This window comes from Pezoporus occidentalis, unplaced genomic scaffold (assembly GCF_034315485.1).
Source record: "Pezoporus occidentalis ecotype Australia unplaced genomic scaffold, CSIRO_AGI_Poc_V1 ctg23, whole genome shotgun sequence".
Lineage (NCBI taxonomy): Eukaryota > Metazoa > Chordata > Aves > Psittaciformes > Psittacidae > Pezoporus > Pezoporus occidentalis.
The window spans coordinates 1,366,485-1,393,037 of NW_026914180.1; the positions used below are offsets into that span (position 1 = coordinate 1,366,485).

General features: G+C 46.0%; 1 protein-coding gene and 1 long non-coding RNA gene across 5 annotated transcripts in view; one reads left to right on the forward strand and one right to left on the reverse strand.

Annotated features, from left to right (window-relative positions):
* Positions 1 to 26,553, reverse strand: part of LOC134165034 (mitogen-activated protein kinase kinase kinase 3-like) — a 78,480-nt gene that overhangs the window by 3,155 nt on the left and 48,772 nt on the right. For all 4 annotated transcript variants that reach the window (XR_009965341.1, XM_062621371.1, XM_062621370.1 and 1 more), the window contains 11 exons: positions 22,374 to 22,487; positions 21,164 to 21,275; positions 13,844 to 13,977; positions 11,032 to 11,105; positions 8,910 to 8,977; positions 6,926 to 7,018; positions 5,733 to 5,927; positions 4,724 to 4,872; positions 3,996 to 4,127; positions 1,263 to 1,392; positions 666 to 843 (listed from right to left, as the gene is read on the reverse strand). Coding sequence is in view for 3 of the 4 variants with exons in the window: in XM_062621371.1 (XP_062477355.1) it covers positions 666 to 843; positions 1,263 to 1,392; positions 3,996 to 4,127; positions 4,724 to 4,872; positions 5,733 to 5,927; positions 6,926 to 7,018; positions 8,910 to 8,977; positions 11,032 to 11,105; positions 13,844 to 13,977; positions 21,164 to 21,275; positions 22,374 to 22,487 (1,379 nt within the window). In the remaining variant the exon portion in view is untranslated. The remainder of the gene's footprint in view (positions 1 to 665; positions 844 to 1,262; positions 1,393 to 3,995; positions 4,128 to 4,723; positions 4,873 to 5,732; positions 5,928 to 6,925; positions 7,019 to 8,909; positions 8,978 to 11,031; positions 11,106 to 13,843; positions 13,978 to 21,163; positions 21,276 to 22,373; positions 22,488 to 26,553) is intronic.
* Positions 12,032 to 15,451, forward strand: LOC134165040 (uncharacterized). The gene is made up of 2 exons (XR_009965343.1): positions 12,032 to 12,169; positions 15,263 to 15,451. It is a non-coding gene; the product is annotated as an uncharacterized LOC134165040 (long non-coding RNA).

Genomic DNA, 26,553 nt, shown 5'->3' on the forward strand with positions numbered 1-26,553 from the left:
AGAAACTGAACCACATTTCCCTTCTATCAGCTAGAGTGGTGGTACAGGGTACATGGCTGCCTGACTAGTTTTTGTTGACCCTACTTGCTTGGGCATGCAACAGAAAGCGTGTTGCAAAGAGAGGGCTTCCTCCTCATTTACTGGGAGCGTTAGTGTTATCGCAACTCCTTCAGGCTCCAGCTGACATCCTCCACACATCCAAACATTCACAAGCAGACAGTGAATTCGGTTTTCTTTGTGCCTGAGTCACATGAAAACACCCAGCAGCAGATTTTGAGAGGCTGCACAAGATCCCCTGAGACTAGGTTTTAACTAACCTAAAATCAGGGCAACCAAAACTCAACAGCTCTTTCAGCAAACTTTGTTATCAACCTGCTTTCCAGAATTAAAGAGCTGCTATGGGGTCAAGCTGCACATGACCGTCACATATAATAAGAACTTCCAAAAGCAAGCTGTGATTCTAAGTGCTCCTGTTTCGCAACCTTCAGCTACAACATGCACCCTCTGGATATCTGCATAGTTGATCTTAACATTCAGCTCCTATTTCCATCCTTCACACTGCTCCATCTTCCAATCACTAGCTATGCTTGTTGCTCCCATTACAACTTCCCAAATGGACCGACAGATTTAAATGGCAGTGGTGGGGTTTCTATTGTATTCCTTACCATACATCAGCTTTCCTTCCATAGCCCTCTCCACTGATAACCTCTGGGCTCATCCAGTATGGTGTTCCCATGACAGATTTAATCCCAGTCCCAGACATGCAGATGGTTTGAATACGTTTGCTGGCCCCAAAATCTCCAAGTTTCACATTTCCAGCAGAATCTCTCAAAATATTGGCACCTGAGGTGAAAAGCAAAAACAAAACCGCCAAGAGATGAAGCAGCAACCTGAACTGAAATGGCTACAGCAAGGAGAGCAACGAGGGCACTGGCAAAGAGCCCATCATGAAGGACCCCAAAGGGCCTTGGTGAGGCTGGAACTGGCATAATATAAAATCCCTCTCTCCTAAGGCAGCTGCTCTCTGAGAGGGTTGACTCTCACCAGCACCTCCTCACTCACCAGGTTTCCAAAAGGGAGCAGTGAATGGGAGATGACAGATCATCTTCAAGCTGCTGAACATATGACAGATCATATGTTCAAGCTGCTGAAGGTCAGAAGCAAAAACACTTTACCAGATTCCATCACTACATTTTGCATAAGAATTTATACTGGGACAGGGGGAGGTTGGGTTGAACAAATCCGCTCTGTTATCTACTCACCTTTAATGTCCCTGTGGACAATCATATTGCTGTGTAAGTAGAAAACGCCCTGCAGGATCTGCCTGGTGTACTTCCGTGTGACATTCTCGGTCAGAGCACCGTAAGCTTTTAGCTGGTCCTTTATTGAGCCCTGTTACATAGAAACAACCATAAGGACCAGCAGAACCACTGCACATTTTCAACAACTGTCTCTTCCAACTCAAAAAAAACACCCCTCTCTGCTGTGGAAACAGCAAGATAAAAATCCACAAAGTGCTGAATGAAACAAAGTCTTGTCCTCAATGTCCCAGACCCCACTGGAGAAAAAGGTCGGCTGTCTGGTGTGTATCAGTGCTGCCTTCTGCCAACACTACAGATCTTTCTCCCCCTCTAGTGGCTGGATATCACCAATAGTTCACGAAGGACTGAACTGATGAGGAGTTAACCACAAGTGAGAGGATAAACTCCACTAGTCAGTCTTCTCTGAAGCCACCCCACACACACAATTTCTTACAGCAAGGACTACCCACACTGCCATGAAGCAGACATGATCAGCCCCACAGGAGACTCCTTCAACAGTAAGATCCAGTGTAAACAATTTGAAAGGACCTGAATTTCTGACCCAAGCATGCAGGCTTCTACTGAAGTCTGATTTTATTGATCAAAAGGGAAAAGAAGCAGGGGTGCAGACATCTGCCACCTGCAAGAGGTTCACCCCTTCAATTTAAGCTTTATTTTCTATCCCCTTGGAAATGGATGTCCTTCACTATGCCAGAGCTGGGTTTTAGCAGGTATGAACCAGAAGCAGATTTGGGGGTTAATCAGGGAGAATACACACAGCTCTACCTCCTGTATTCAGGTTAGCTGGAAAGCAGGAGAGAAAACTCATCCTGTTTCTGCCTGTCCTGCAGCTTTGGGGTTGATCCAAGGCTCCCATAGTCCTTCTGTTCAGGGAATAGTGGGCTGCTCTGCTCCAAGGCAGTCACTCAAACTGTATCAGCTTTTCCATACCCACCCTCCTCTGCTGTTGCTCTGCCCAGCTACTGTTTTGGCCTTCTTTTGAGGCTGGTAGTGATCCTGTGGGTGGGCCTCTGCTTTCCCCTTTGCAATGCAGCTGAGTAACCCAAGATGCTCTGAAATTACCCCTCATACAACATGTATGCAAGCTATGTTCCTGCACCCACAACCAACCAATTCTTATCCTATCCTCCCTCACCCTGATGGGGGACATCAAACAAGACAGGGAAATGCGGTCTTCAAGGCCTTTGGTTATACAGATCGTTGTTTTCCAAGCGTAAATTCAAAAGTAGCTTCTGGACAGGGCAGAAGTCAGCTATTTAACAGGGACAGTCATAAGATTGCCAGGTTAATGGTGCACCCAGCCTTGGCACTGTAAAGATTTTTTTTCCAAGCTGGCTGTGTTAAACCAGAACTTGGCCAGACCCAGCACTGCAGAGCTGCTGTCCTGCAAGGTTTGAGAACTCGTTCACTTCTACTGGCCTTGGAAACCAAAGCCCAGAGTGCTTTTGTGAAATAAGCTGTTGTTGCAGCATGAAAGTCAATCTGTATTTGGTCAGAGCTCTGGTTTATCATTTAAAAAAACAAACATTCAACTTCCAGCCCTGCTGGACACTGCCCCAGCACCAAGTGTTGGTTTCCTGGCTGCTAACAAACATTGGCATGCTGCAGAAAAAGCAGCATGGGGACTGCCAAAGCTCCCAGGGTTTACTCCTCTAGGTCCATGCCTTGTAGTAAAGCCTGAAAGGGCTGCCTTCACCTGCCCACAGGGAGAGGGGGAGGAAGGCTTTGGAAGGGACTTAGGCACGTGAAAGTCCACCTGGTTACTCACACGCAAGATGTGTTAGGAGAGGTTCTAGCACGTTTATTTAATGACCAAAATGATTTGCAACCAGATGACTTCATAGTCCCTTCTGACCTTACAAATCTCTGTATAAACAAGGGTTTATTCTCCCACACTCTGGGGAATGAATCCAGCTGGACAGAAGGGACTTAGGAGAACAGAACCTCCGGCAATGTAAATAGCATTCTGTGGGCTTACACCAACTGATGACTTTGTCTAGATGTAATTCACATACTTGCAAACAGAGAAAGAGATGTTCCACTAATCTGTGTACACTCTCCAGCCCCAGCTTAGACTATCTCAGAGCTTTCTGATGTTCTTTTTCGCTAGGGCTATTTCATCCTATATCAGCAAAGTTACAAATTGAAGCCACTTGTGCACGAGAGGATAATGCTACCAACAAAGTTCTGTCCTGAACAGGAGAAAACTTACAAGTGAGCAACACTGGATTTAATATACACATGCCGAGACCCATAAATAATTGGTGACAGCTGTGGGTGGACAGTTGTACTATTAGCTTTTCCTACAGAGATTTGCAATAAATATTTAAGGATGGGCTCAGGCCACAGTGTTTGGAGCCAGATCTAGATCATGTTCCACATTCACCAAGTTCAGATTCCAGACTATAAACACACCCTGCTCCAGGATTCAAACCTAAAACCTGCCTTCAAAGCTTTTGATTTCAACCAGCGCATGTTGAGGGGCTTTACCCATGACATGCGGCTCACAACCTAAGCTTTCCCAAGCCTCAGGGGTGCATCCACTGTTTTGGTTTGGCTCATCAGATATAAAGCAGATCAGATGAACTCCAGAGCCAAAGTTCACCAAGTTCCAGGGCAGTCTAAACCTGTTCTCTGTCACTTAGGACAACCTTCTGCAGGAACTGCACTTACCCCTGGCATGTATTCAACAAATATAGAGAGCTTCTTCTCCTCAGGATCCCGCAAGCACCCATAGTACTGCACTATCCTGTCATGGCGGAGAGTCTTCAACAGCTGAATCTCACATTCTAAGGCATTAACTTCCTGCAACAAAACAGAAATGCTTTGTGATGAAAGGAAATGGTTACTTTGGGAATATTATCCAAATACTGCTTAGTCCTGAGCACTCTGTTCATAACACCTGTGAAGCTGCCCACAAGGACATCAGCCACATAAGGCTCAAATGAGAAGCACTGCCCTAAGGAAAAGGTAAGGAAAAAAGATAGGATACATGAGGGCTTGGCTTTGAGATAGTTTTACTTATTATTACTTGTGCTCAAGGAGTTTTTCTGGAAAGGTGTGAATGCAGATACTAGCAAAGCCAATAGAGTACCCACACAGAGAAGGTGGTGAAGGAAGCAAGGCAGCCAAAACTAAGGAAGAACAGACAGACCTGTGAGAGATGATACCTGAGACAGAGCAGGAGAAACCTGGTGAAAGAAACTAGGACGTAAGGAAGTCACCAGGGCATGCTGACTGGTGCCACGAACCATTGGGGATCACTCTGGAGAGGGCAAACACCACAGTCTCCACACACTGCCTTCCATCAGGAACATGGACCTCTTTGACATCTCTTCCTTGAGCCTCCAGCCCACCATTCCCCAACATGCTGCAGAACACAGTCCTGCCCTTGTACTCACTTTACTTGTCTCTTGACTGTCAGGGTCAAAAGGCACCTGCTTCACTGACAGCTCCCGGCCAGTGTCAGCATCATAGCAGAGATAAACTTCCCCAAAAGCCCCTCTTCCAAGCAGTTTCCCCAGCCTCCAGTTCACAGGTGCCTGCAGGGCTACATGAGAGATGAGAGAGTTGAGAGAAGAGCACATAAGGGAGACTTCATCATCAGGGTCCATCTGAACCTATACAGAGCAGATCAGACTTGTGATGCAGCAGCAAGCCCCTTCTCTCCCAGGGACACCGTGACAAACTAGTTTTAAGTGCATTGGCGCTACTGGTGTGTGTGAGGGGGATGTCTCCCAGTCTACATTAGTGTAAAGCAGAAACAAGTCCTAGAAAAGTCACATTTCTTTCAGTCTTTCCTTCAAAAACTGCTGTCTTGGCCGATGTTGGACTTTCTCTCCTCTGCTATTGGAACAGTTAGCAGGATACAGCATGGCTGAGCAGCAACACAAGCAGGGACCAGTAAAGAGTTTCATCTCACTACTCTTAGGTTATCCACCACTGAACATGCCCGGAACGCACCAACTCCTATAGCATGGGCAGCCTTGCAATTCCAGAGCAGCCTGCCACATGATCTTTGGGTGCTGGGGGGACAGTAATGTAAGTCAAGGAATGGAGCCTCTGGGATGTGCAAGCAAATGCATCCAAGTCTCCTGGAAGTTTCTGCTGCATGAGCACACTGACAGTCCAACACACAAGCAATTTTCTGCAACTCAGCAAGTGATGAACACTAGCTGACCCCACACATGCTCTCAGCTCAAGGCCAAGTTGAGATACAGCCTATTGTATTAAACCTTCCTCGTTGAGACACAAGCTAGCACACTGTGCCTTGTATTAGGAGTGGAATCAGAGTGCATTCACACACACGTGGTTAGCTCAGCTGATGCCCAGTAATTCAGCAAGTGACACTAACTTGATTTTGTATGAGACCCCCGTGTACTGAGACACCCATGGCTTTGATTCACTTACAGTTCCTAGCTTTTGTAGGGGAGGTGCTGAAGACTTGCAGACCTTTTTCACAATTGCTCCTCCATTTGGGCCTGTACTCATCATACTGCAAGGTGCTGAGCTTGCTGTCCCCATTAAAGCTCTTGGTTCGGCTAGAAGGGACAAGCTGAAACAGGTTCTCCTGTGGGAAGTAACTCCTGGGAAAAGTCCTCCGGCCTGTAGGAGGAAAGGGGGAGAGTCATGGCGAGAATGCACACAACAGTTTGCATTTACCTATCACCACCTTCTTACATCACTGCCCAGATCCAGTGATGCACCTCTTCAAATTAAACAAAACAAGCTTGATGCAACTGAAGCAAAGTCCTGTGAACATTTTAAATTTGATTTAAGAGTTGTTAACAGCAGGCATTACATCTAATGCCGATGTTTCCAGAGGGGTTTGAAACAGTTTAATTACATTAGGGGGTTTTATTGGTTGTTAATCACAACTCAACTCTGAACAGGCAGGGATTTACACTGCAAATTATCCCTGCCATCCCCCTAAGTCCACAATAGAAATGACCACACAAGAATGCCAGATCCCACAATAACTGCTTTCACAAGGGTGGTGTCAGTGAGAGATGGAGTTCATTCTGGAAGGCTCAATATGCTGTCTGAATGTCTTCAGTTTGGGGTGGGTTTTTTTCAAAGGGAATTTGGTTCTTACTCATTTTTGCCTCCCACCATTTTCAGTCTTATACAGTGAATGAAGGAGCAGCAAGGTGATGGAGTGGTTCCCAAAGCTCAGAGCTCACCAGCTTAAAACAGAGATGTGAACAGATATTGCTATCCTGAAATTGCTATGGGATTTCCTGCAGCTCTGTGAGAAATCTGCAGTAAAGCTCACAAGCCAGCATCCTCAAAAGCCAGCAATTCAGGGGAACAGAAAGGTTGATATTGCCAGGGATGAGAAATGCCAATCATCCATGTGGCTAAGGAGGAGCTGAACAATGACTTTTATACATGCTTTAGATGCTCAGCATTTCCCAAGAGCAGACCCGCAACATCACACAGAAGATGCTCTGCAGAATGCACAAGTAAGTCCCAAATTACTTGGTGGTTCTCCCTCTATTAGAAACAGCTCCTTCCCAAGTCTCTCCATTCCTAGGCATTGTCACAAGCATAGAGATCCTGGACTGAGCACCTCCCTCCCCAGCCCTACATCATTGTCTTACCATCACTGTAGTCCTTGCGACTTTGGGAGAGGTGGTATTGCCTCGGGAAGGTCCCACCTTTCCCAAACCTCTCGCAGAACGGGATATCAAAATCTGACAGGAAGGAAGAAGACACATGTTTCTGAGTTCAGGTCAGAATCAAATGGCCAGAACATTTCTTACAGGAAGGTAAGAATGAGGTGACAAGCTGTTTATTCACATGACCACACATTCCCCAAGGCTCCCTCTGAAATTTGTCCACAGTCACACACTCCTTAGTGGAAAATAAGGGTTAGACACAGTGGTCTTGGTCCTCCCTACAGCAAAGAGGTTTAACTGCTCACTTTATGGACCCTGGCACACACTGTTCAAATACAAGGCAGGGAATTAACATAGACCAAGCCTGGTTTACAAGACTTCTTCTTTGCACATGGAAAATGCAGAAATTAGTGTGGAGACAGACCTGCAGAGTCAGGTCCAGATCCATTTACTCCAAAACCTTTGCTTTGATACCAGCTTTTTCCAGGGAAATGCAAAAATACAGCACTTGGCTAATGCTGAATAATCTCTGCCCTCTTTCTTCTCAGATGCAGCTCCTGATCTCTAAAAGCCAGAGACCAATTTATACCTCCTGAGCTCCAAACCTTTATATTTAACTTTGCTTAAATGCTAAAAAGACAGAAGTGATTAAAGACCATCAGAGTTTATATTGGATACAAGATTACGAGAGACATGGATGGACATGCAAGACAACGACGTATTTTTTGAACTAAAAAAGAAAAAACAGCACAGGAAGCCATTGCTGGTAGCACTGAATAACTTGAGTTTAAAATATCTGCCATTTCTCCTCCATCTTTCACCTGCTGTTTTTCCTCCATCTAACTCTAATGACACAGTCTGTTCTGATTGTTTGTTTGTCTTAGCCTAGGGCCAGCAGCCACTCCTTGGAGACTGCTCCTGGCCTCCGCTGCACTTCAACGTGATTTCCCCATTACAGCAGTGCTCAACAAGAGTGCATAACGGCTGAAATATGGTCAGCAAGAAAAGCAACAAGGACAGGGCAAGAGGTTCTGAGCGAGCCATATGTGAGCAACGATGGAGTGGTGTCTCAAAGCAAAATGCCTCCCCTACCACTGGGGATGTATTAAAACCTAAAGCATTGTGGACTGACAGCAGCTTCATCTCTACAGTTCAATCTAGAAAGCCTGCCTTAGGCCAGGAATGAGTTATCATGCCACAGGCTGACTGCCATTTTCTCATTTTTAATGGTGAAAGTCATTGCAGTATTACAGAGTTTCCATGACTTAACCAGCTGGATGTTTATAAGTGATTAAGCAGTAACCTTGCAACTTACCAATACACTTTTCTCTAACAGCATTTGCATGATTACAATTACTAATGTAAGTGGAAAAGTATAACTCCCTACAGAGTACGGGACTCAGGTTTTGCTATGTAGGAAGTCAGGACCCTGCAAATGCAACTCACGTGTACTAATAACAGACAAAAGGTGATCCCACAAGGCTGTTTCCAGCTGTCAGCACCTCGCAGCTGTCTCCAAACACAAGAGCAAGGCCCCCTCAGCAACTTCTTCCAACACAGATCTCTGATGTTTTAACTTGCTTGCATCTGTTTACCTCAGGGCCCTTGCTATCCAGTTTGCACTGTTATTGCTGGAAACCAATTCCTGAACCAGGCTAAAAGGTTCTTCAGTGCTACCACTACCACTGCTGCACAGCTGAGAAGGGTTAAGGGTTAATGATTGTTAAAGAGGAACCCTGCCTGTGTTTGGTGCTCTGAGTCTTTCGATTTTAGAGGACATTCATGTTTGATCATTTCAGAGGTCATTTTTGATACATAACCTAAGCTATGGAGCTATTTTGCTGATTTTTTTTTTTATTACTTTTCATGCCATCTCTTTAATGGCCTTTATCCAGGCTCTTTTCTACTTTTTATGCTTTCAGCTTTTTATACTTTTAAGCAAATACAAGCCTCCAAGAGTGCTTACCCATGCAATCAAGACTGTCTTTGGGATGGGTCTTCCTTCCAGGAACAGGGGTTTGGGTGAAGGGAGGGCTGCAAAGGGATAAACAAAACAAAGGATACACTTAATTATATCAGAAAGGCTGCTTTTTATATCAGAAAGGCACTTTATTATATCAGAAGAATAAATTACGAAGTGGTTACACACAGAAAGGACTATACCACAAGATGGACTGATCACTGATCAGCCCAGTCTACCCAAGTGAGCTCTCATCCTCAAGCTGCACAAGAATAAAGACTGTTTTTTTTTTCTAGATCACAGATTGTTCCTGTGGCAAACAAAAGGGATGCTGAAAAAAAAAAAAACAGTCACCAGGCTGAAATGAAGCAGCCAAAAACTGTAACACCTATGCATAAGATGGTACAGAAGGAAGGCTGCAGATTTCTCTTCCCTCAACATCAAATATTCAACTGTACAACTCTGCTTTCTTTGAACATTGCTTAGTTGCTTTAGATGCACACATTGGAGTCCTTCAATCACCCACAATTTATGCAGGTCTCCCCTTCTCTGCAACATCATCCCCCACCTTCCTCATGCAGAAGGGTCCATATCACCACTGCGCACACTTTCAGGAAGAAGAGTGCAGGACGGGTGCTTTGATGCTCAAGCTCTTTAAACTACATTGAGAAGATGCCAAAGCACTACAAGGATCTCAACAATCCTGATTTCACCCCAGCCTCTCTAAGGAACAACAGGGTAATCTGGGTAGGTTGCTTTTCCACTATCCCTTTGAATAAAATGGACATAGCAGCACCAATCTGCTTTGAAAAGTGCTCTGACATGTACTCATGTCAAAGCTGATCACAGCAGGCTTGCTGTGGAAAAGAGGGATTTGTCATGTTATTTATTAGCATCAGACAGGTCACCATGCCCGATGGCTAACTGCTCTCTTGACAAGGCTAATGCCATCTCAAGCAATTTGCTGCAAAGGCGCAGTTTTATCTTTGCAGGAATAGTCATACTTACTCCTCTTTCTGCCTTTGAATGATAAAGCCTTCCTCATGCATTTTCCAACTCCTACACCCTATGACTGAACACAGTTTCCTGCTTATTTATATGTAAAATCAAGCCATACTACCCTCCTGAAAACACCTAACACTCTGCTCTCCCTTTACAATAAAGTGTTACAATCGGGCCAAGCTCTGTTGTTCTTCCTAGTAAAGTCTGTGTAAAAGCAAAGCTGGGGCTTAGAAGTTGGGAGCACAAGGAATCCAGCTTGTGGATACAGCTGTAACAACGAGCAAATACTTCACAGGAAATTATTAAAAGCCACAAAAACTAAATGGACCTTGATGCTGAGACAGATCCAAAACACTCAGACCTGCAAACCCAAAGGAGTATACACAATCAAATCAATGCAATGCAGACCTGCTGGAACACAGCCTTGATGCTGTATAGCAAAAGCAAAGGGGGGGAGAGAGGATCTTTGATGCAGATGGAAAAAAAAAAAATATATATTACTTCCCAAAAGGACACTGTGTCTTATACACAGCGTACCATGCACAGCAGCAACCATACAGTTGCTTTGCACGTGTGAGCTCGGACCAACCAGCCTCACCAACTATTGAACTGCAGCCTGTGCTAGTACAAAGTGTCCTAGTTGCTTCCTGCTGAGAAGCTAAACTTAGTTGTTGCTCGTCTGGTGTCCTCAGCACCTTGACTGACACATCTGTGGCTGCTGGCAGTGCACAGGGCCTGCCAAACTTACAATTGGTCAATGGAAAACAGACAGCATGCCCAGGGAGGAGGAGGGAGAGAGAAGCTAATACACGGAGTATTGACCTGGTGACTGCAGAAAGACAGACGGGTAGGAGAGGGATCTGACTGAAGCAGAAAACCTGGGCACACAAAGCCAGGCTGTCTGCAGATCCCCAGCTACTCTGTCCAGCTACTACAATTCAAATCACACCATCACAGAGATGTCCACTCTGGGGTCTGGTTTTCAGCATTCAAGATAGCTTTGTTCTGCTCAAGTGCATCCTCATCCCAAGAAGAACCTCAGGGGATGCCACTGACCCTGCTCTACTCCTGCTGTAACACAGAGGCTGCATTTAAGCTTGTGAACATGGTGACACGCAGGACTCACCTGTCCACAGACCTGTCCAGCGATTGGCAGCTCCCAGACAGTGAATCATCAGGGCTGATGAAAGCTTCAAGCATCTAATAGTGAAACAAAATGGGAAACAATAAAGCCATGCACTGTAGCTCTTCAAATTCCAGTACTAGCAGACCTCTGCAAGGTCAACAAGCTCCAGTGAAGCTGGCTGATTTACATCAGCTGATACCAACCCCAGCAGAGATGAGATTCAATCTAACAAAAATTTTCTTCCCAAGGAAAATCTATTTACGATGCCCTCTCTGGATTATTGTTCCTTACAACTGCTTTTTGCTAGCAGGGAAACTGAGGCAAAAATAACACCCTGATGAGCAATGCATGCTGAGAAATGAATGAGATACAAAGTGCTCAAAGTATTTGTGGGAAAAATAGTAATATATATATGTCAGGACACAAATGATGCGCCCAAGGCCAGATAGACATTGTGCACCATAGCCAGGATTGCTGCCCTGGCACACAAGACCAGCCGTCCTCCCTGGTGATAAGCAAAGCATCATCAGGGCTTTTGGCTGGAGGAACTGGCTTGGCTCTCACTAGCTCAGTGAGTCAAAAGCTGCATTTGCGTTGCTTCCTGGATGAGACATTGTACTAGACGGGGTTATTTATAGCTGGTTAGTAACAATAGAGGTTTTGTATTGAGTGGTAAACCTAGGGGCTATGTGCACTTCCACGCACAGCAGAGCTTGCTCAGGCCCATGCTGTGCCACAGTCTGTACAGCGCTTCCTCCTGGCTGCAGACCCACAGCAAACGCTCGCTAACCCTTACTCCACAGGCAGCCCTAAGCCCAGCTCACTCCAGGGAAAGCTGAGCAACGAGGGTTGAATACCACATGGAGTCACCCTTCACTGGCTCCTGGACCTGCATCGCTCCTCCTTTTCTTTGTACAGCAACAGCCTTCCCTCTCCATGTGCTGTTCCTGTGTTAGACCTCCTCAACGGGTTGCCATAACAGCTTGCATTGTTGTGGCAGGCCAGTCCCAACTGGAAAGTGTGATTTTTGCTCCACTTTCCAGTTTTTACCCCAAAGCCTCACCCTTCAAAATGCGCTAGCCAGAGAGGAACAAAATCTCGTCAAGAACCCAGTCTCCACCTCTGCCAGCCATGCCAGGTCTCTCCTAGCAGTTAAAATAATAATGCTGAAGCACTCATTTCTCAAAAGCATAAAATTGGGAATCCAGGCAGCCTCCACACTCAGGCTCTGTTCATGTGCCAAGCTGGTCTCAAGGCAAAGACTGCAGTTACATCACAGGCTTGCACAGGGGCATCCCCCAAAAGGCAGCAAGCACCAGCTTGTAAGTGAGGCTTGTAAGTGCCTCTCTGAGGCACATCTGGAAGCTGCAGCACAAGGACACTCTGAGAGCAGAGCCCATATGGTGAAAAGCATCGCTGTTCAATGAGAAGAGGAGGAAGGAACCACCAAGAAATCCCCCCCAAAACAATCCCCAAATCCCCTTCTCCCTGAATTTAGTTCAGCATAAAGGGCAGCAGGCCACCCACAGCATGATGCTAGAGGAAGGCAAGTAGAACACCTGGGAACCTTCACCAGGAACAGGCTGAGAGCTCAGCTAGTGCTAACAAGGCTGCATTAATAGCCAGTGGAGCTGCGGTGATTTACCCCCCAGGGGGTTCATGGGGACTCTCCCCCTTCATGCACATGCAGTTTGTCTTAATCCTACCAAACATGTTTGGAAGGCATGCGAAAACAATAGAAAGCCAACTTTTGGCTACAAGGAGCACAAAATACATCTGCACTCTGATGCTGCCAAGACTTAACCGGAGTAACTTATTTTATTAATGGCTGTACAATAAACTGTTGAAAACACAACTTTGCCATGGAAACACTGGCACAGCCTGCACACAAAAGCTGAGCTAGTGGGTGCTATTTGAGTGTAGGGAATGCATTTCTCCCAAGGCAAGATCCTTGGGGGCAGTCACAGCAGCCTGCTGAAGTGAGCTTAGTGCCTTCCAGATGTCCCTCCATGTCCCTCCTGCAAATTGTGGATCCTGGTCCTGCCTTTCCAAGAGCTTTGCAAGAATGAACTGTGCATGCAGCCAGCCTAGCTGACTTCACAGGACCTATACGAAGCTCTTCAGACCTATAGCTTGAGCAGAGAGATGTAAATTGAGAGGAAGGCACAAGCTGCTCCCCCTCCAGTCCATTAACACTGTAGTTTCCTCCATCATGGGTACCAAATTGACTGGAGAAAGAGGTACTGCTCATCACTGCGCTGGAGAACTAGTTGCCGTTTTATTACTGAGGGATTAGAATACACAAACTCCTCATTAGGAGAGAGTTAAAAAAACATATGGGGGAGGGACAGAAACAAAACCACAGAGGCTGTAGGCAGAGCCAAGACTGTAACTGGAGCTCAGGCAGAAACAACACACAGGGAAGCAGCAAGCGCTGCTCACATCCCCAGGCTGTTGCAGTCACAGGCAATCCGTGTCTTGGCACACTCCTTCGTGGTCCCCATAATCCAGGGAAGCTGTGGCCACAAGGACCTGGCAGCTGCTGTGCATGTATGTCCCTTATCTATGCTCCTCCAGAGCTACCTGAAGCGTCTGAGCACACTGTCCTGACCACTGCAGCTGGCTTTTAGGGTTCCTGGAAATTGGGCCTGCTGTTTATTGAGCATATCAAGCCTGAGGGCACCCATTCCTGGAAAAAGCTGGCCTGAGCCCCACAAACCGGGTCTTTAATGATGGGAATGGCACTCACAGCGCAGCCTCCCTTGTGTCTGCTGCTGTCCTGGTTTAACCCACAGCCCCCAGCCCCACTTACATTCTGATCCATGGTCTCAGGGATGAACTCGCCCTCACTGTTGATGCTGGTATAGGATCCCTGGCGAGCGATCTGCTGCTGCTCTTCAGGAACGCTCCCTGGGGGCGGAGAGCTCCTGCCAGTGTGCAGGGAGCCTAGGAAACAGGAAAGGCAGGGGTCAAGGACTTGCCACATCCAAGTCCTTCAAGAGACCCTGTTCCAGTAATCACAGACCTCCTGGAGATGCTGCTGGGTTTGAATTTGTGTCGAAGGGAACAGAGGAGCTAGAAGCACAATACTGTTTATGTACATCTACAAAGCTTTTGCAACAGGGATAGTCTGTTACTGTGGGGCCACACAATATCTAGCAAACTTGACCTTCAACACGCCCTGGATTCTAAGAGCTCTGCACTGTACCCCGGTGCTTTATCAATGCTAGAAAGAAAAGGACTCCAGAGTTCTGTTTTGCTACAATCAGTCAATATAAAAGCAGAACACAAACTCTAAACTGGCCTCTCCTCTTTGACCTCCAGGCATTTCCTTCCTCTGAATCACATCACTGCCTTCTTGTTCAGCAATCTGAGAAACAGCTTGGATGAACTTAGTGCAACATCACTTAAACACTTCTTATATGGAAAATGATTTGTACTTAAACACCCCTCTTCTTATTCCCTCAAATCCTCCCTGATTCCTTGTGCGTGTTCAGGCTTTAGCAAGCATTGCCCTCACACAGGCTTGGCTCCACTTGTCTTTCTGCAGTCCCACCCCTCCATCCCTGGGCTGTCATTGCTTCATGGCAAGAAATTGCTGACAGAGGTCCATGCTCATCTGTGCTGGAACTTTAACCGGTCTCATTGAGCAATGTGAGCCTTCACACAACACAACAACTTGTTTTTAAGAAGACTTTTGAAGAGCACACATCCTTGAAGAGTTAGAAAGCACATGGAGATGGGTTTCTTTACACTTTGATTCCATTTTTATGGTACTCTTGCCAATTCTTGGGTTCACTGCTACCATTTGGTAGCAAAATGCCCAGGCTAAGTACAATATTGCAAGAGAAAGGTACCAGGAAGGGGCCTATTCTATTGTGAAAAGTCAACGCTGATCAACCAACACAATGCTTCTGCCTCTTCTGCTGCTATTCTACATCACAGTTGCTGTGCCAGATCAATCTCTGGCATAAGTGCATCAGTGTGATCAACACTAGGAATCCAAGTTCCCACCTTTCATTTAAGCTGATATGCCTCAGAAGATTCTAATGTGAAGAGTGCCACAACCGCGTTAAAGATCACTAAATCAGGTTTGCTGGATTTATACCAAATACATTGATATCTCTGTCCCATAGTATGCCTTCCTCCAGACTCCGTGCCCATACTGTAAAAATAAAAATCATATGGCACTGAGTTACTTTTTTTCTTCTTCCTATTTTCTCCTTCACAGATTTCCTGCAGGATAAGAACACAGCAAAAAACGTCCAACTGAAGTAATGCCAAGATCAAGGGGGGAGAATCTCTCGAGTGCTGCAGCACTCATAATGAACTGGCTTTCCACCAGCCCTGAAAACAAAACCAGTTGGGAAGTACGGCATCCTCTCTTTGAAGATAAATAAACAAATGTTTAACCATTTAACAGTTCGGGCACTCTGGACATAACCACTGCATTATTATCCCCGTATTTGCTTAGCAGATGTCAATCCAGAATGCAGCTTAAGGACATTTGGGTAGCTCTTGCTCCAAAAAGCTGCTAGAGGATCTGGTGTGTTAAAACTGCTGTATCTTAGCCCTGTTGAGCATTTCTGTTACTGCTAGGATGAGGTGTGGGTCTGCTCAGCACTGCTGAGGTCTCTCACTGCAACAACCCACCCATTGCCCAGAAAGTCTTTGACTCAGATTTTACAAAGGACTGTACATGCCCTGTTTGATTTTGAACCCAGGGAGTTAAATGTGCTTTATCACAAGTGTGGAGACTTTGCATGATCTCACAGTAAGCCTTTGCCTGTAACAACTACTCCCAGCCATCAGGTCAGTTGTGTTTGACCTTCCAGAGTCACATTTCCTGCCAAAAACTGTAAGAGGGGATAAGACACTAGCCATTTCCCAGCAGGCAAGGAAGTTAAGCAAAATGCTTAAGTCTTTTGCACGCTTTGAAACTGCTGGATTGAACCAGATCCCTTTCAGACTGTTTGGGTAGAAGAGCTGCTCCAAGTAATTTATGTAGCTCAGACCTCCAGGACAACTGGTTGCTGCTGCTTCACATCCATTTATGTCCATCTGCCCTGGAGGAACACAGGGAGGTAGTGGGAGCAGAGCCCCATAGGCCCATGTTGATTCCTTTCTTCGGCCCTACCATGTCAGCAAAACCTCAGGCAATCTCAGTGCTGCTGGTGGAGGGGAATGGAAAATAGGGATCAGGGAGAGACAACAACTGTGGTACTCAATGAGAGGCTTAATGCATAGTGAGGGCAAAACAAGGCATATTGGATATATTAGATAATGCTGCTTTACCCACCCAGAAGCAGAGGAAGAAACTGACATACAAGCCCAGATGTTTGGCACATCATGGATGTTCCTCACACTTGATCCAATACTCAAGAAACAGCAGCAGCAGCAGGCAGAGAGAGGAGACCCCTAAGGGACTGTCCTCCTGGGGTTTAGAGGATTACATGTCAGCTCCAGTCCCCAGACCCAGTGCAGATAGGGCAGACTGTGAAGGACTTCTATAGAAGCCAAATGCTGGCTGCATCTAAGGTCCTTTCCAGCCCTAAATATTCTATGACTCTGATCTCAGTAGCTCTGTTGAGGATCCCTGAACTTGGAGAACTGCAAATTGGCACCCGTTGAGCATCTGACCTGGCTTGCCCTTTGGAGCAAGGTGCTTTGGGAAAGGATTCCTGCTCCATGTTACAGGCAGTAATGTAAAGCCATATATTTGAGACTAGAGCACAGCATGTCCTGAGCAGGGTGAACCAGGCCAGCACAGAGACTTACAGTCACTGCTGGCATGTACTGGGGTCTTTCATGTTCTCTTCTGTTATTTTTATTTAAGAAGTGTCTTTCATGCAGTATGTGCAAGTTTGTGGTGCTGCATGTACAGCCAGCTCCCCTGTGCCAGGCTTGGCTTCCCTCCATCTCCATGTTGCCTCACTTCACCCCTTCCCTGCCCTTGCAGGTCCTTCCCTAAACTTCATCACTGATTGGCATCAAGTAGGGCTCCTGATGGAGAGGAGAAGCCCCTTAAAAGCCAGTGCTGGGGAGGGTTTGCTGGCAGCTGCCTATGCTCACAGCTGCAGCCACAGAGAGCCCAGCCCTGGGATGACGTCGCCAGAGCCAAGGGAGGGACATCATGTCAAGATGTGCTGTTCCTCTGAGCCCTGGCAGAAACACAGGGCTCAGGATGCAGCAGCACACAAAAAGGAGATAAAACTGCAGGAGACTTCTCACTCTGTGACTGTTGAGGGGAGGTGTGAGCACATGGTCCAAATCTCCATCCTCTCCATACTGATCCTCTGAGGATGAGTCCCGTATCTTGACTTAAGGCAAACTTTAGGGTGTCCTAATAAGCAGGACATGGCCCATTTTCCAGCCCTAAAGCAGCTGGTATGATGCATACAGCCAAATTCTCCTCAAAACAGAGGGGGTATCATCCATCCCAACTCATGCAACAGGTCCCTAGCCCATGCTACCCCAGTCTGCACCTGGGTACTTATAGGATGGCAGTCATGGTATGGGTTTTCCAGGGAATATGCTAATGGTTAAGCAACTTCATCAATAGCCAGCCAGTTCTTCTGTCCTGGCCTTGTGAATTTAAAAGCACAGATATGTCCAGGCCTTTGTTTCTCAGAGTTATCTAGCCAGCAAAATCTTTGTACCATCTGTCTGCAGAGATCTGTATTTAAAACCTCTCAGCGTGCTATAGCAGGGGTTAGACGATGCTGCACAAGTGTCCAGGCACCCATGAAAACCTGGGCACCATCACTGAGGTGAAAGTCCTGCTGCTCCCATGGCTGGTCCATATTTGACAGCCCAGACCCAGCCAGCATGAACTCCTGGTCTGGAGAGGACTGGCAGGCATGTGATGCCACAGCTCAGCAACCTGGTCTGCCACCATGAACAAAACAAATTAAAAATAATTTTAGAAGAAAGCTTTTGGCAAATGTTTCCACTGAAATGGTAATTCAGGAATGGGGCTCTCAAGTCATTTGTGGATAATGCTCTGAAATACGTATGTTCTCAAAGTACATAAAAACAACCCTCAGTTACCTGAAAATCCAGAACCCAAATACATTTTGGCCAAAGTACCCTGGCACTCAGCTGAACGTTTGCAGATGCTGGTCACTAAGAGATTGGAACATTTTCTGCACCCTCACACTCCTCACCAAAAAAAAAAAAAAAAAAAAAAAAAAATTTGGGGGGGGGAGGTGTCAGCTTTAGAAGTTTACAGAAAGAAAGGGAAAAAAAAAAAAAAGAAGAAATGAAAATATTGACTTTGCACAAGGTTTTTCAGGGACATGAAGTCAAGACATTTTCTGTCCAGAAGCAAAAAATAGTCAAATCTTCCTCAGAACATCTGCCCCCCTCTTTCCAATGTGCTTGTGCCAACAACATGCACTTTCATTATTTTCTGCTGCTGCTTGCATGGCAAAGTCAGCAGAAAAACGTAAGACATCTCAGAAACACTGAGAACATGACCCTGAACAACCTCTTCTTATAAAGCCACTTTCAATCTCCCTTTAAATATGGTTTCAAGAGAAAAGCTGAACTGAGTTAAGATCCTCTCTTGATAGCAAATACTTTGATGACAGGAGAAGCAAACACTGAAAAAGCATGCAGCTGGAAGTGAATAATAGTTTCTCTTACAGAAATCCCAGCCTCTTAAGGCTGCCTTTTGACTATCCACCAGGTTCAGTGAAATCCCTCGTTCAGGGAACCGCAACACAGGATCATCTCTGTCTGTTGCCTGATGTTCGGTTTTATGCTCCATTTGAAACACTCTGCTCCCTTTTGGCTTGCTGGACTTTCTGCCCAGCTGTTAGATTACCCAGTTCTGGCTCAGGAGGTCAGAATAAATTAATCTCCTGGCTTGCAAAAAACCTCCTAAGCAGAGCAGCAGTAGCTCCATACAGACCCAGATACCTCCAGAAAGATGTGGTGTGCTGTTACCATGCAGAGGGTTTGTTGCGACCCCTTTTCAAACAAAGAGCAAGACTGTCTGCATGGAAATAAACCCAGAGGGATGACTGTAGCATGGGCTGGTTACCTTAGCTACCTAACAGCATCAAGGACACTGGTTTTGGTGCACTAGCAATCAGCATGCAGAACCTCCTGAATATCCCAATGTTAACACTCTGCATCCTACATCTGGTGCTGCCTGGTCCTCCTCATCCATTACCTAGATTCAAACCAGCATGTTGCACCCATTCCTCCACTCTGCTATTCAGGCATTCCCTCAAAATCCACCTGTACCTCAGGCTCTCCATTGCAGAGCTGACATCTCTTCCTTTGTCTGCCTTATCTACAGGATGCTCTTCAAGGCAGTGACATCTTACAGTCAGTAGTGAAGACTTGGTCAGGGGCTCTCTTGCTATTACAGCAGCTCCAAAACAGAAAAGGCCAAAGCATAGCACAGAAGTTAGTGTGAAATTCTAACTTTGCAAGAACTAATCTTGTAGCTAGCACAGTTACATATGGAATCAATTCTGCCCATCACGCTCAGTTCACACATCAGTGACAATTCCCGGTGCCACAGCTCTTTGCTGGTTTACATTAACAGCTTAACAAGTGCCAAAAAGAAAGAAAGCAGCAGAAATGTTTCACTCAAGCACAACTTCTGCTGAGGCTCTGTGCCTTACTATGTATTTGTGCATGCATTTCATTCAGGGTGATCTAGTGACTCTGCCAGACCCTGGGCAAACTCTCAAGAGCAATGTGAGCTAAAAAAAAGCCACAGTAGAAAAAGACAAGCCTACTACATTGAAACATAAGGCCCAAAGAGAGCACTTGTACCACCCACCCTTGGCTTCCACAACAGTTGGGCATGGCTGCACAAGGGGCTATGCTGGACCTACCCTAGAAGAACATTTCTTATATATCATCTGAGATAACAGCAAACCACAGGATATATGAGAGAAAAAAGGCAAATCCTCAGAGAAAAATGTACTTTTGTTGTAAAGAGAAGAGTTTGGAAGTGTTTACAGCCATATAAATACAGAGGATGCTTGAAGGATTAAATATATCTTTATGCATGTTTGTGTAAGAAGGTCCCACTTTATTTAAGGGCTCTGACATTGTCATTTCTACAGCTGTCAAATCATTGCATGAAAACAGTAGGGACCTATAGAAATTACCCTGTAACCAGCACCCACAGACATGGCAGAAAACAGTCACTGTATGACAAAATCATTATTCTGACTACACGTTGTAAAATGAATAAATTAGAGGGTTGTTACACCAATTTTGCACAAGGCACCCTGCTCTCTACAAAATTCTACAAGGTTCTTCACAGAAAAGGTTCTAACAGACAGCTTATCAAGAGTACTTGTCATTTTAAAAATCTTAGAGCATTTTAGAAAGCGCGAAAAGCATAAACTCAAACACAGAAAATAAACAAAAGACCACACAATGCTACAAATAAACTTCAGTCACTCCAGGGTTGCAAGAAGAGACAAGGCACTTGCCAGCCTGGCTTTGGAGGCTGCAGGTACCTACTCCCAGCACTTCTGAAGGAAAGGGATGCTCCCCTTCATCTGAAACCACTGCAAAACACTGAACACATCCATTCTCCTGAGAAACCAGAAAAGCAGCTACCACAGACAAGCAAGAACAGACTGATGGCATGGAGACACATATCTGTGAAGCTTCTTATGTCGTGAAGCTGATCCCAGCTCAGGAGCAAAGAAGCCCAAGTGCATTCAGCTATATTATCCTGCTAACTGGGAAAGGAGGAGAGAACAACAGCAGGTAGTTAAAGGAGTATGTCAAGGCCTCAAAAAAGTCTTGGCTTTCTGTAGATCGCACTCTTCACTTTGATAAAGTTCAGTAGCACTGAATTCACTGGAGATTTTTATCACTGCATTTCCTCTGTCAAATTACACCTCAGATCCCCTCTTCTTCTTAGCTTTCATGTCCAACATGACCCTGCTCAGTACAACTTCATCTGACCTGTGTAGCTTGCAGTCTCTTCCTCAGGCTGAGGATAAGCAGCAACTGCACTGAGTTATTGATGGGAGACATTAGAGTAGCCATCCAGACTTCAGCAGGTACAGAGTTATGACAGAAGAGAAAGGAGATGGTGGCCAGCTTGTAATAACACAGAACACCCCACAGAGTATTGCATTTTGCTGACCTGTTGAATACTTCCGTGTCCTCTCAGAGTCTTTGTACAGGGATCCCATGATATCACCCATGGACCTGGAGATCCTCATTTCATGCTGTTTGCTGTTGTTTGGCTGGAGGAGCTGGTAATCAGACAAAGGGAATGATGAGACTTGGCCAGAGTACTTGTGGACACACCATGACCATGTTACCCAAGAACTATTAAAAACAAAATCAAAACCCAACAATACCAAACAAACAAAAAGACATGCAAGTAATGTAGAGTACCCCCAAAAGTCATTCACAAACAATTCACATCTGTTACTGAAATACTCTAATTAAGCTCCAGCTGGTAATGGTAAATACAGATAGCTGACAAAAGACTGCTCCTGCACTGCACTGTTTCCAGACAGGTAAAAAAACTGATCCCTGGCCTGAACCCATATTTGCCCCCAAATCAGAGCCTCTCTTCCATGCTCCCTATGTCTTCAAAAGGAGTGGAGAAGTTCCAGGAGCTGCGAGCAGCAGCAGCAGCATGGGGACAAGCTGCTACGAATTTCAAGACTCTCAGCCTCTCCGGTACTTCTAGGAAATATAAAGAAAAAAAAACCCCAGAGTTGCAACATCTGCAAATCCCTGCTTTACAGCCTGTGCTTGGGGCAGCACGACATGTGCTTTGGCAAGACACTCTGTGCAGGCGAGGTCAAGTTAATAGGCTTAACTTCAAAACCACTGAGCTCACAAAAAACAAATAAATAAAGGGGGGGGGGGGGGGGGGAATTGAAAAAGGACAGTCCTGCAGGAGACTGAAGGATTCTCCAGTTTGCTCTTCCTGGCCTTCAGTACTGCAGCATGACATGGACGGAACAGTCTCCATGCTGCCAGAAAGCATGGCAAGGGCCAGGGCACCACCCTGTATATGAAGGAGAGGCTACAAAGGAATGATGACAGCAACCCTAGGCAGAAAGCACAAGGGATTCTCTTGGGGTTTAACCTTGCCTGAGGATCTGTACAGTATTAACCCTTCACAGGATGCAGGAAGAGCTAGGGGGAGCTGAGCTCAGGCTCTGGACTGCCACCACAGGAGGATTTCTGAGCAGCTGAGCCAGAGCAGGGCTGACCCCTCTCATGACCAGCTTGCCCTTTGCTCTCCACCATCAGGATACTCGTTTCCACTCCCCAACACAATAACAAGGCATCTCACTCCGGATACAAAAGAGCATAGAAGGTGAAGGGCTCACATTCGCTTTCTTTGGAGCGCTCACAAGGATCCTCAGGCTCTTCAGGGAAGGGCTCAGCTCCAACTGTTCCATCGCTTTGTCCAAATCTTCCTGGGATTTCAGCGGGATCAGGAGCTGGAAGGAATTGAACAAACACTGGAGCATGGTAGTGTCATACTTTTGGGTAAACAGAGGAAGCCAGATCCTTGCAGTGAGCAGTTTGGGAATCAGGGGACAAGGGAGGAACCCAAGGAGGTGGACAGAAAACAGATGCCTTATGCCCTCCAGCTTGCTGAGCTCTAGTATGTTCTTCCAAGTTCTCATCTACCACAGAACAGATGCAAAAAATCACAGCAAAAAACATCTGCAAGCGGAGAGCTTAAAGGTCACGTCACCAATTCAGCTAGTGGGAAGAGGAGAAGGCTGAGATGAGACCTTAGGCTTGTTGCCTGCTATTCTGGGGCTGTTCTGATCTTGGAGTTTGTAGGCAAGACCTGCTGCTGCCCCGCCCCAAAACAGCCCCACACATTCTCTCTGGGCTTCTTCCTGGGAAGATGGCCACAGAATGGTGCTTCAAGAAAGCAGTGAGCTGCATCCAAGGATTTACTCTGGCAGATCCTCAGTGGCCTTCTCTACAGCTGTTCCTGTACACTAACAGTCTCCCTAGTGTCTGGGCATCACATGAAATCAGGGAACATCTCACAAGTAGGTCTCTTCCCTTTTAATGTGAAGGGTGTGCATTGCTCTCCCTCCAAGAAACACTTCAACTTCCAGCAAGGCAAATTCAGGTTATGCTCTTTACAAGGTAAACAGAACAGAGAACTACACAGTGCCAGGTCTGTCAGGCAGCTAAAGGTCCTGGTATGTTCCTGCTAAGTGGCAGACTATTGCTCTCGTATCTCCAAAGGGAATCTGACCCCCTGACATTGCTGTGTGGTGTACCAGGTCCTACAGACAGCCTGCAAAGTTTCCAATGCTCAACACAGCTGCACTTCCGAGGGGCTCTGTGGCCTTCTGCTGCCCTGAGCGAAGATTAATCACACAACATTTTTGCCCCTCATTCAGGGGCATTCTGCCTAATGTCATAAAAAACAGGCCTCAGCCTCTGTAGGTTGCCTCGGGCACTGGCACTGAATCCAGCCAGCAACATATGTTATACTCATGCCTGTGCCAAAGTACACAGCAGTTCCACCTGCCAAAGGGAATGAGCGGCCACAACAGCCAGTAGGCTCTTGCTGGTCTTACTGGGAGCCACAGATCCCAGAACTCCTGAAAGGCAGCTCAGGCCTCCAGGTGATGAGGGTTCATGCCACCAGCGACAGCAAGCACACCTCAGATCAACCACCACAGAGTAAGACACTCAAAAGCCACCTGTGTCTACCTTTTTGATCCCAGGGTGTTGCCAAGGGTTTGGCTGCTGGCCTGCAGGCAAATACACTCAGACTGTGTGCACTGAGGCTAGGAGTTCAAGGATGACCAGGTCAAAGGAAAACTGTGGGCCCTGGCCAACAGAGATGAGGTTTCACCTCAGGAAACTGCTACAGTCACCTCCTGTACTGCTACGATCCTCCACCCAAGGATCATAGCCTGAGCCCACCAACCACCATCTTAGATGCGCACAAGGCTGTTATTTTTACAGTGTGAGCACCTCAAGGTTTGGATTGAGTTTCTCTTCTCCTGTGTGATAGAAAGGTTATCTTTCATCCCCATTTTGCAGACAGTGAACTGAGCCATATGCAGGCCACCTATTTTATATGATAAACATCAGGATTGTCATAGAACCATGTAATCACTTAGGTTGTGAAAGACCTTAAAAAAATCAACGAATCCAACAATAAACATAACAGTGTCAAGCCTACCACTAAAGTCCCTAAGTGCCACATATCTACACATCTTTTAAATACTTCCAGGGATGGTGACTCAACTCTTTCCCTGGGCAGCCTGTTCCTGTGCTTGACAACCCTTTCAGTGAAGAAGTTTTTCCCTAATATCCAATCTAAACTTCCCCTGGCACAAATTGAGTCTATTTCCTCTCATCCTATCACTTGTTACTTGGGAGAAGAGGCTGACCTCACCTCACTACAACCTCCTTTCAGGTAGTCATAGAGAGAATGATAAAGTCTCCCCCGAGCCTCCTTTTCTCCAGACTAAACAACCCCCGTTCCCTCACAGATGTTCCTCTTAAGACTTGTGCTCCAGACCCTTTTACCAGCTTCATTACCCTTCTCTGGACCCACTTCAGCACCTAAATGTCTTTCTGGCAGTGAGGGGCCCAAAATGTCCCAAGAAAACCAAGCTCCTGCAGCTGTGGATAGCAGGTACTCCTCAGCTTATACCTACCATAGGCACCCAGCTTCAAGATACTAAAAGCCAGGTCTGCAAAGGGGCACTGCAATAGCTAAGTTTAATACAACCAGCTATTCTGTAGACTATACAGTCCCAAATTAGATAGCCAGGACCCCCATAGCTTGACATGGGAGAATTTTTATATCCAGAAATGGGATAAGCAGGTGAAAAAATGCAGCTGTTAGGTGTAATTGCTGGAAGCAATGCTAACTCCTAAGACAAGGCCAGTTCTCAAAAGATATTTAAGCAACGAATTCCAGTTTGAGCTAGGAGCGCTCTTCTGGTGTCAGGTATGCAAACGCAGTAAAGAAGTTTCTACAAAAAGACAGAAAAAGAGACTCCAGAGCAAAGCATTTAGCACATTCACCCAGGAAGAGGTGGCTGTGAACCCGTTGTCTGAAAACTAGTTATTTTGTGTAGAAAAAAGATCCCAAGAGAAACTCTTGAGAAAGCTTCGCCCTGGAATTTCCTACAGGCTTGTAGGGACTTTGGTTCTCAACCAAACTGGTTGGGGAAAAATTCAGGAAGATGTCCTTCAGATCCCAAGCAAGGGACCTAACCAGCTGGAGGGTTTACAGAAAACACCAACACCAGTCTTGTCTGGCTAGAAACAGATTCCCAGTCTGGGACAGGGCTTGGACATGAATGAAAGTACTCACCAAGTAGAGTTCCATGGAGTAAATGGTTAGACCATGGTTCATGGTTAAGCTTTGAGATCTGAATGAATAACCCATGTTCACAACAGACATAAGACAAAGATGGTATTGAACATGTCTCCCAAGTGCTTTGCAGCTGTTCTCAGTCTGCTGCCTTAAGCAGTACAGCTAAAGAGATTCTCTTGGTGCACTGCTTACCCCTCTTGAAGTTCACAAGGGCTCCACAGATGCACCAAGCAGGCAAGCCTTCTCTCCTGCACTCACCCAAACAGAAATGAGATGGTGGACTGCTGCTCCCCCTCATTTCACCACTAAGCAGAATTTGACTCTGCACTTAAAGTACAGTCCCATTGCTCACCCATCCCTTTACTGAGCTCCTCACAGGTGTTCAGAGCAATCCCTCTGCTGCTGCTCTGAACAGAATGTTCTGCAGGTCACTCCATCTCACTCCAATATCACAACATTAATGCGTTTGCATGCCTGCTTCAGAGAAGCCAAAAACATCAGGCAGAAATTGCCCTCCTGTAAAAGGGACTGGAGCCAGTATTTAGCTTGGCTTTTACCTATTACCCACATCTGGCAAATAGATTTTGCTCCATTTGGCTTCCAGACTGTGGTATATGTGGATATCAGAAACAGGTATCTGCTAGGCATGAAACTAAATATAGATTCATGCAGAACCATGTCTGTAATTGCCAGGGTGCATTTCCAGTAACTGGGTTTATTCTGTCTGCAGAGTGAGCAGCCGCGATGAACAGCAAAGTTTACCTGCACAAAAGTTTCATTAAATAAAGCGTATTAAGATTTTCTTCTTCCTTTTAAACAGTATGTTTAAACGTTCCTTAATGTTTTAGTATGGCACTTTGCAGTCAGTCCACTGCAGTCTAAGAAAGTGAGTGCGTACGGTGAGTTTTCACCAACTACAACAGTATGATTAGACTTCACTGTAAGACACTGCAACAAGCTGAAGAATAGTAGGAAACAGGGTTGGGAAAAAAATCTGAGAGGTCAATTAGTTCATCTTCCTGCCCAATGCAGAACCAACTGGCACCAACAATTCTCTACAAATGCTTGTTAAATATGCCTTTATCTCCTCTCCCCCCATAATGGAGGTTCTACTATTTCCCCAGGCTTTAACTCTCCTTTAACCTTCCATCATCCAAAATGACGCTGATGGACCACCTCAGGGAGACAAGCAA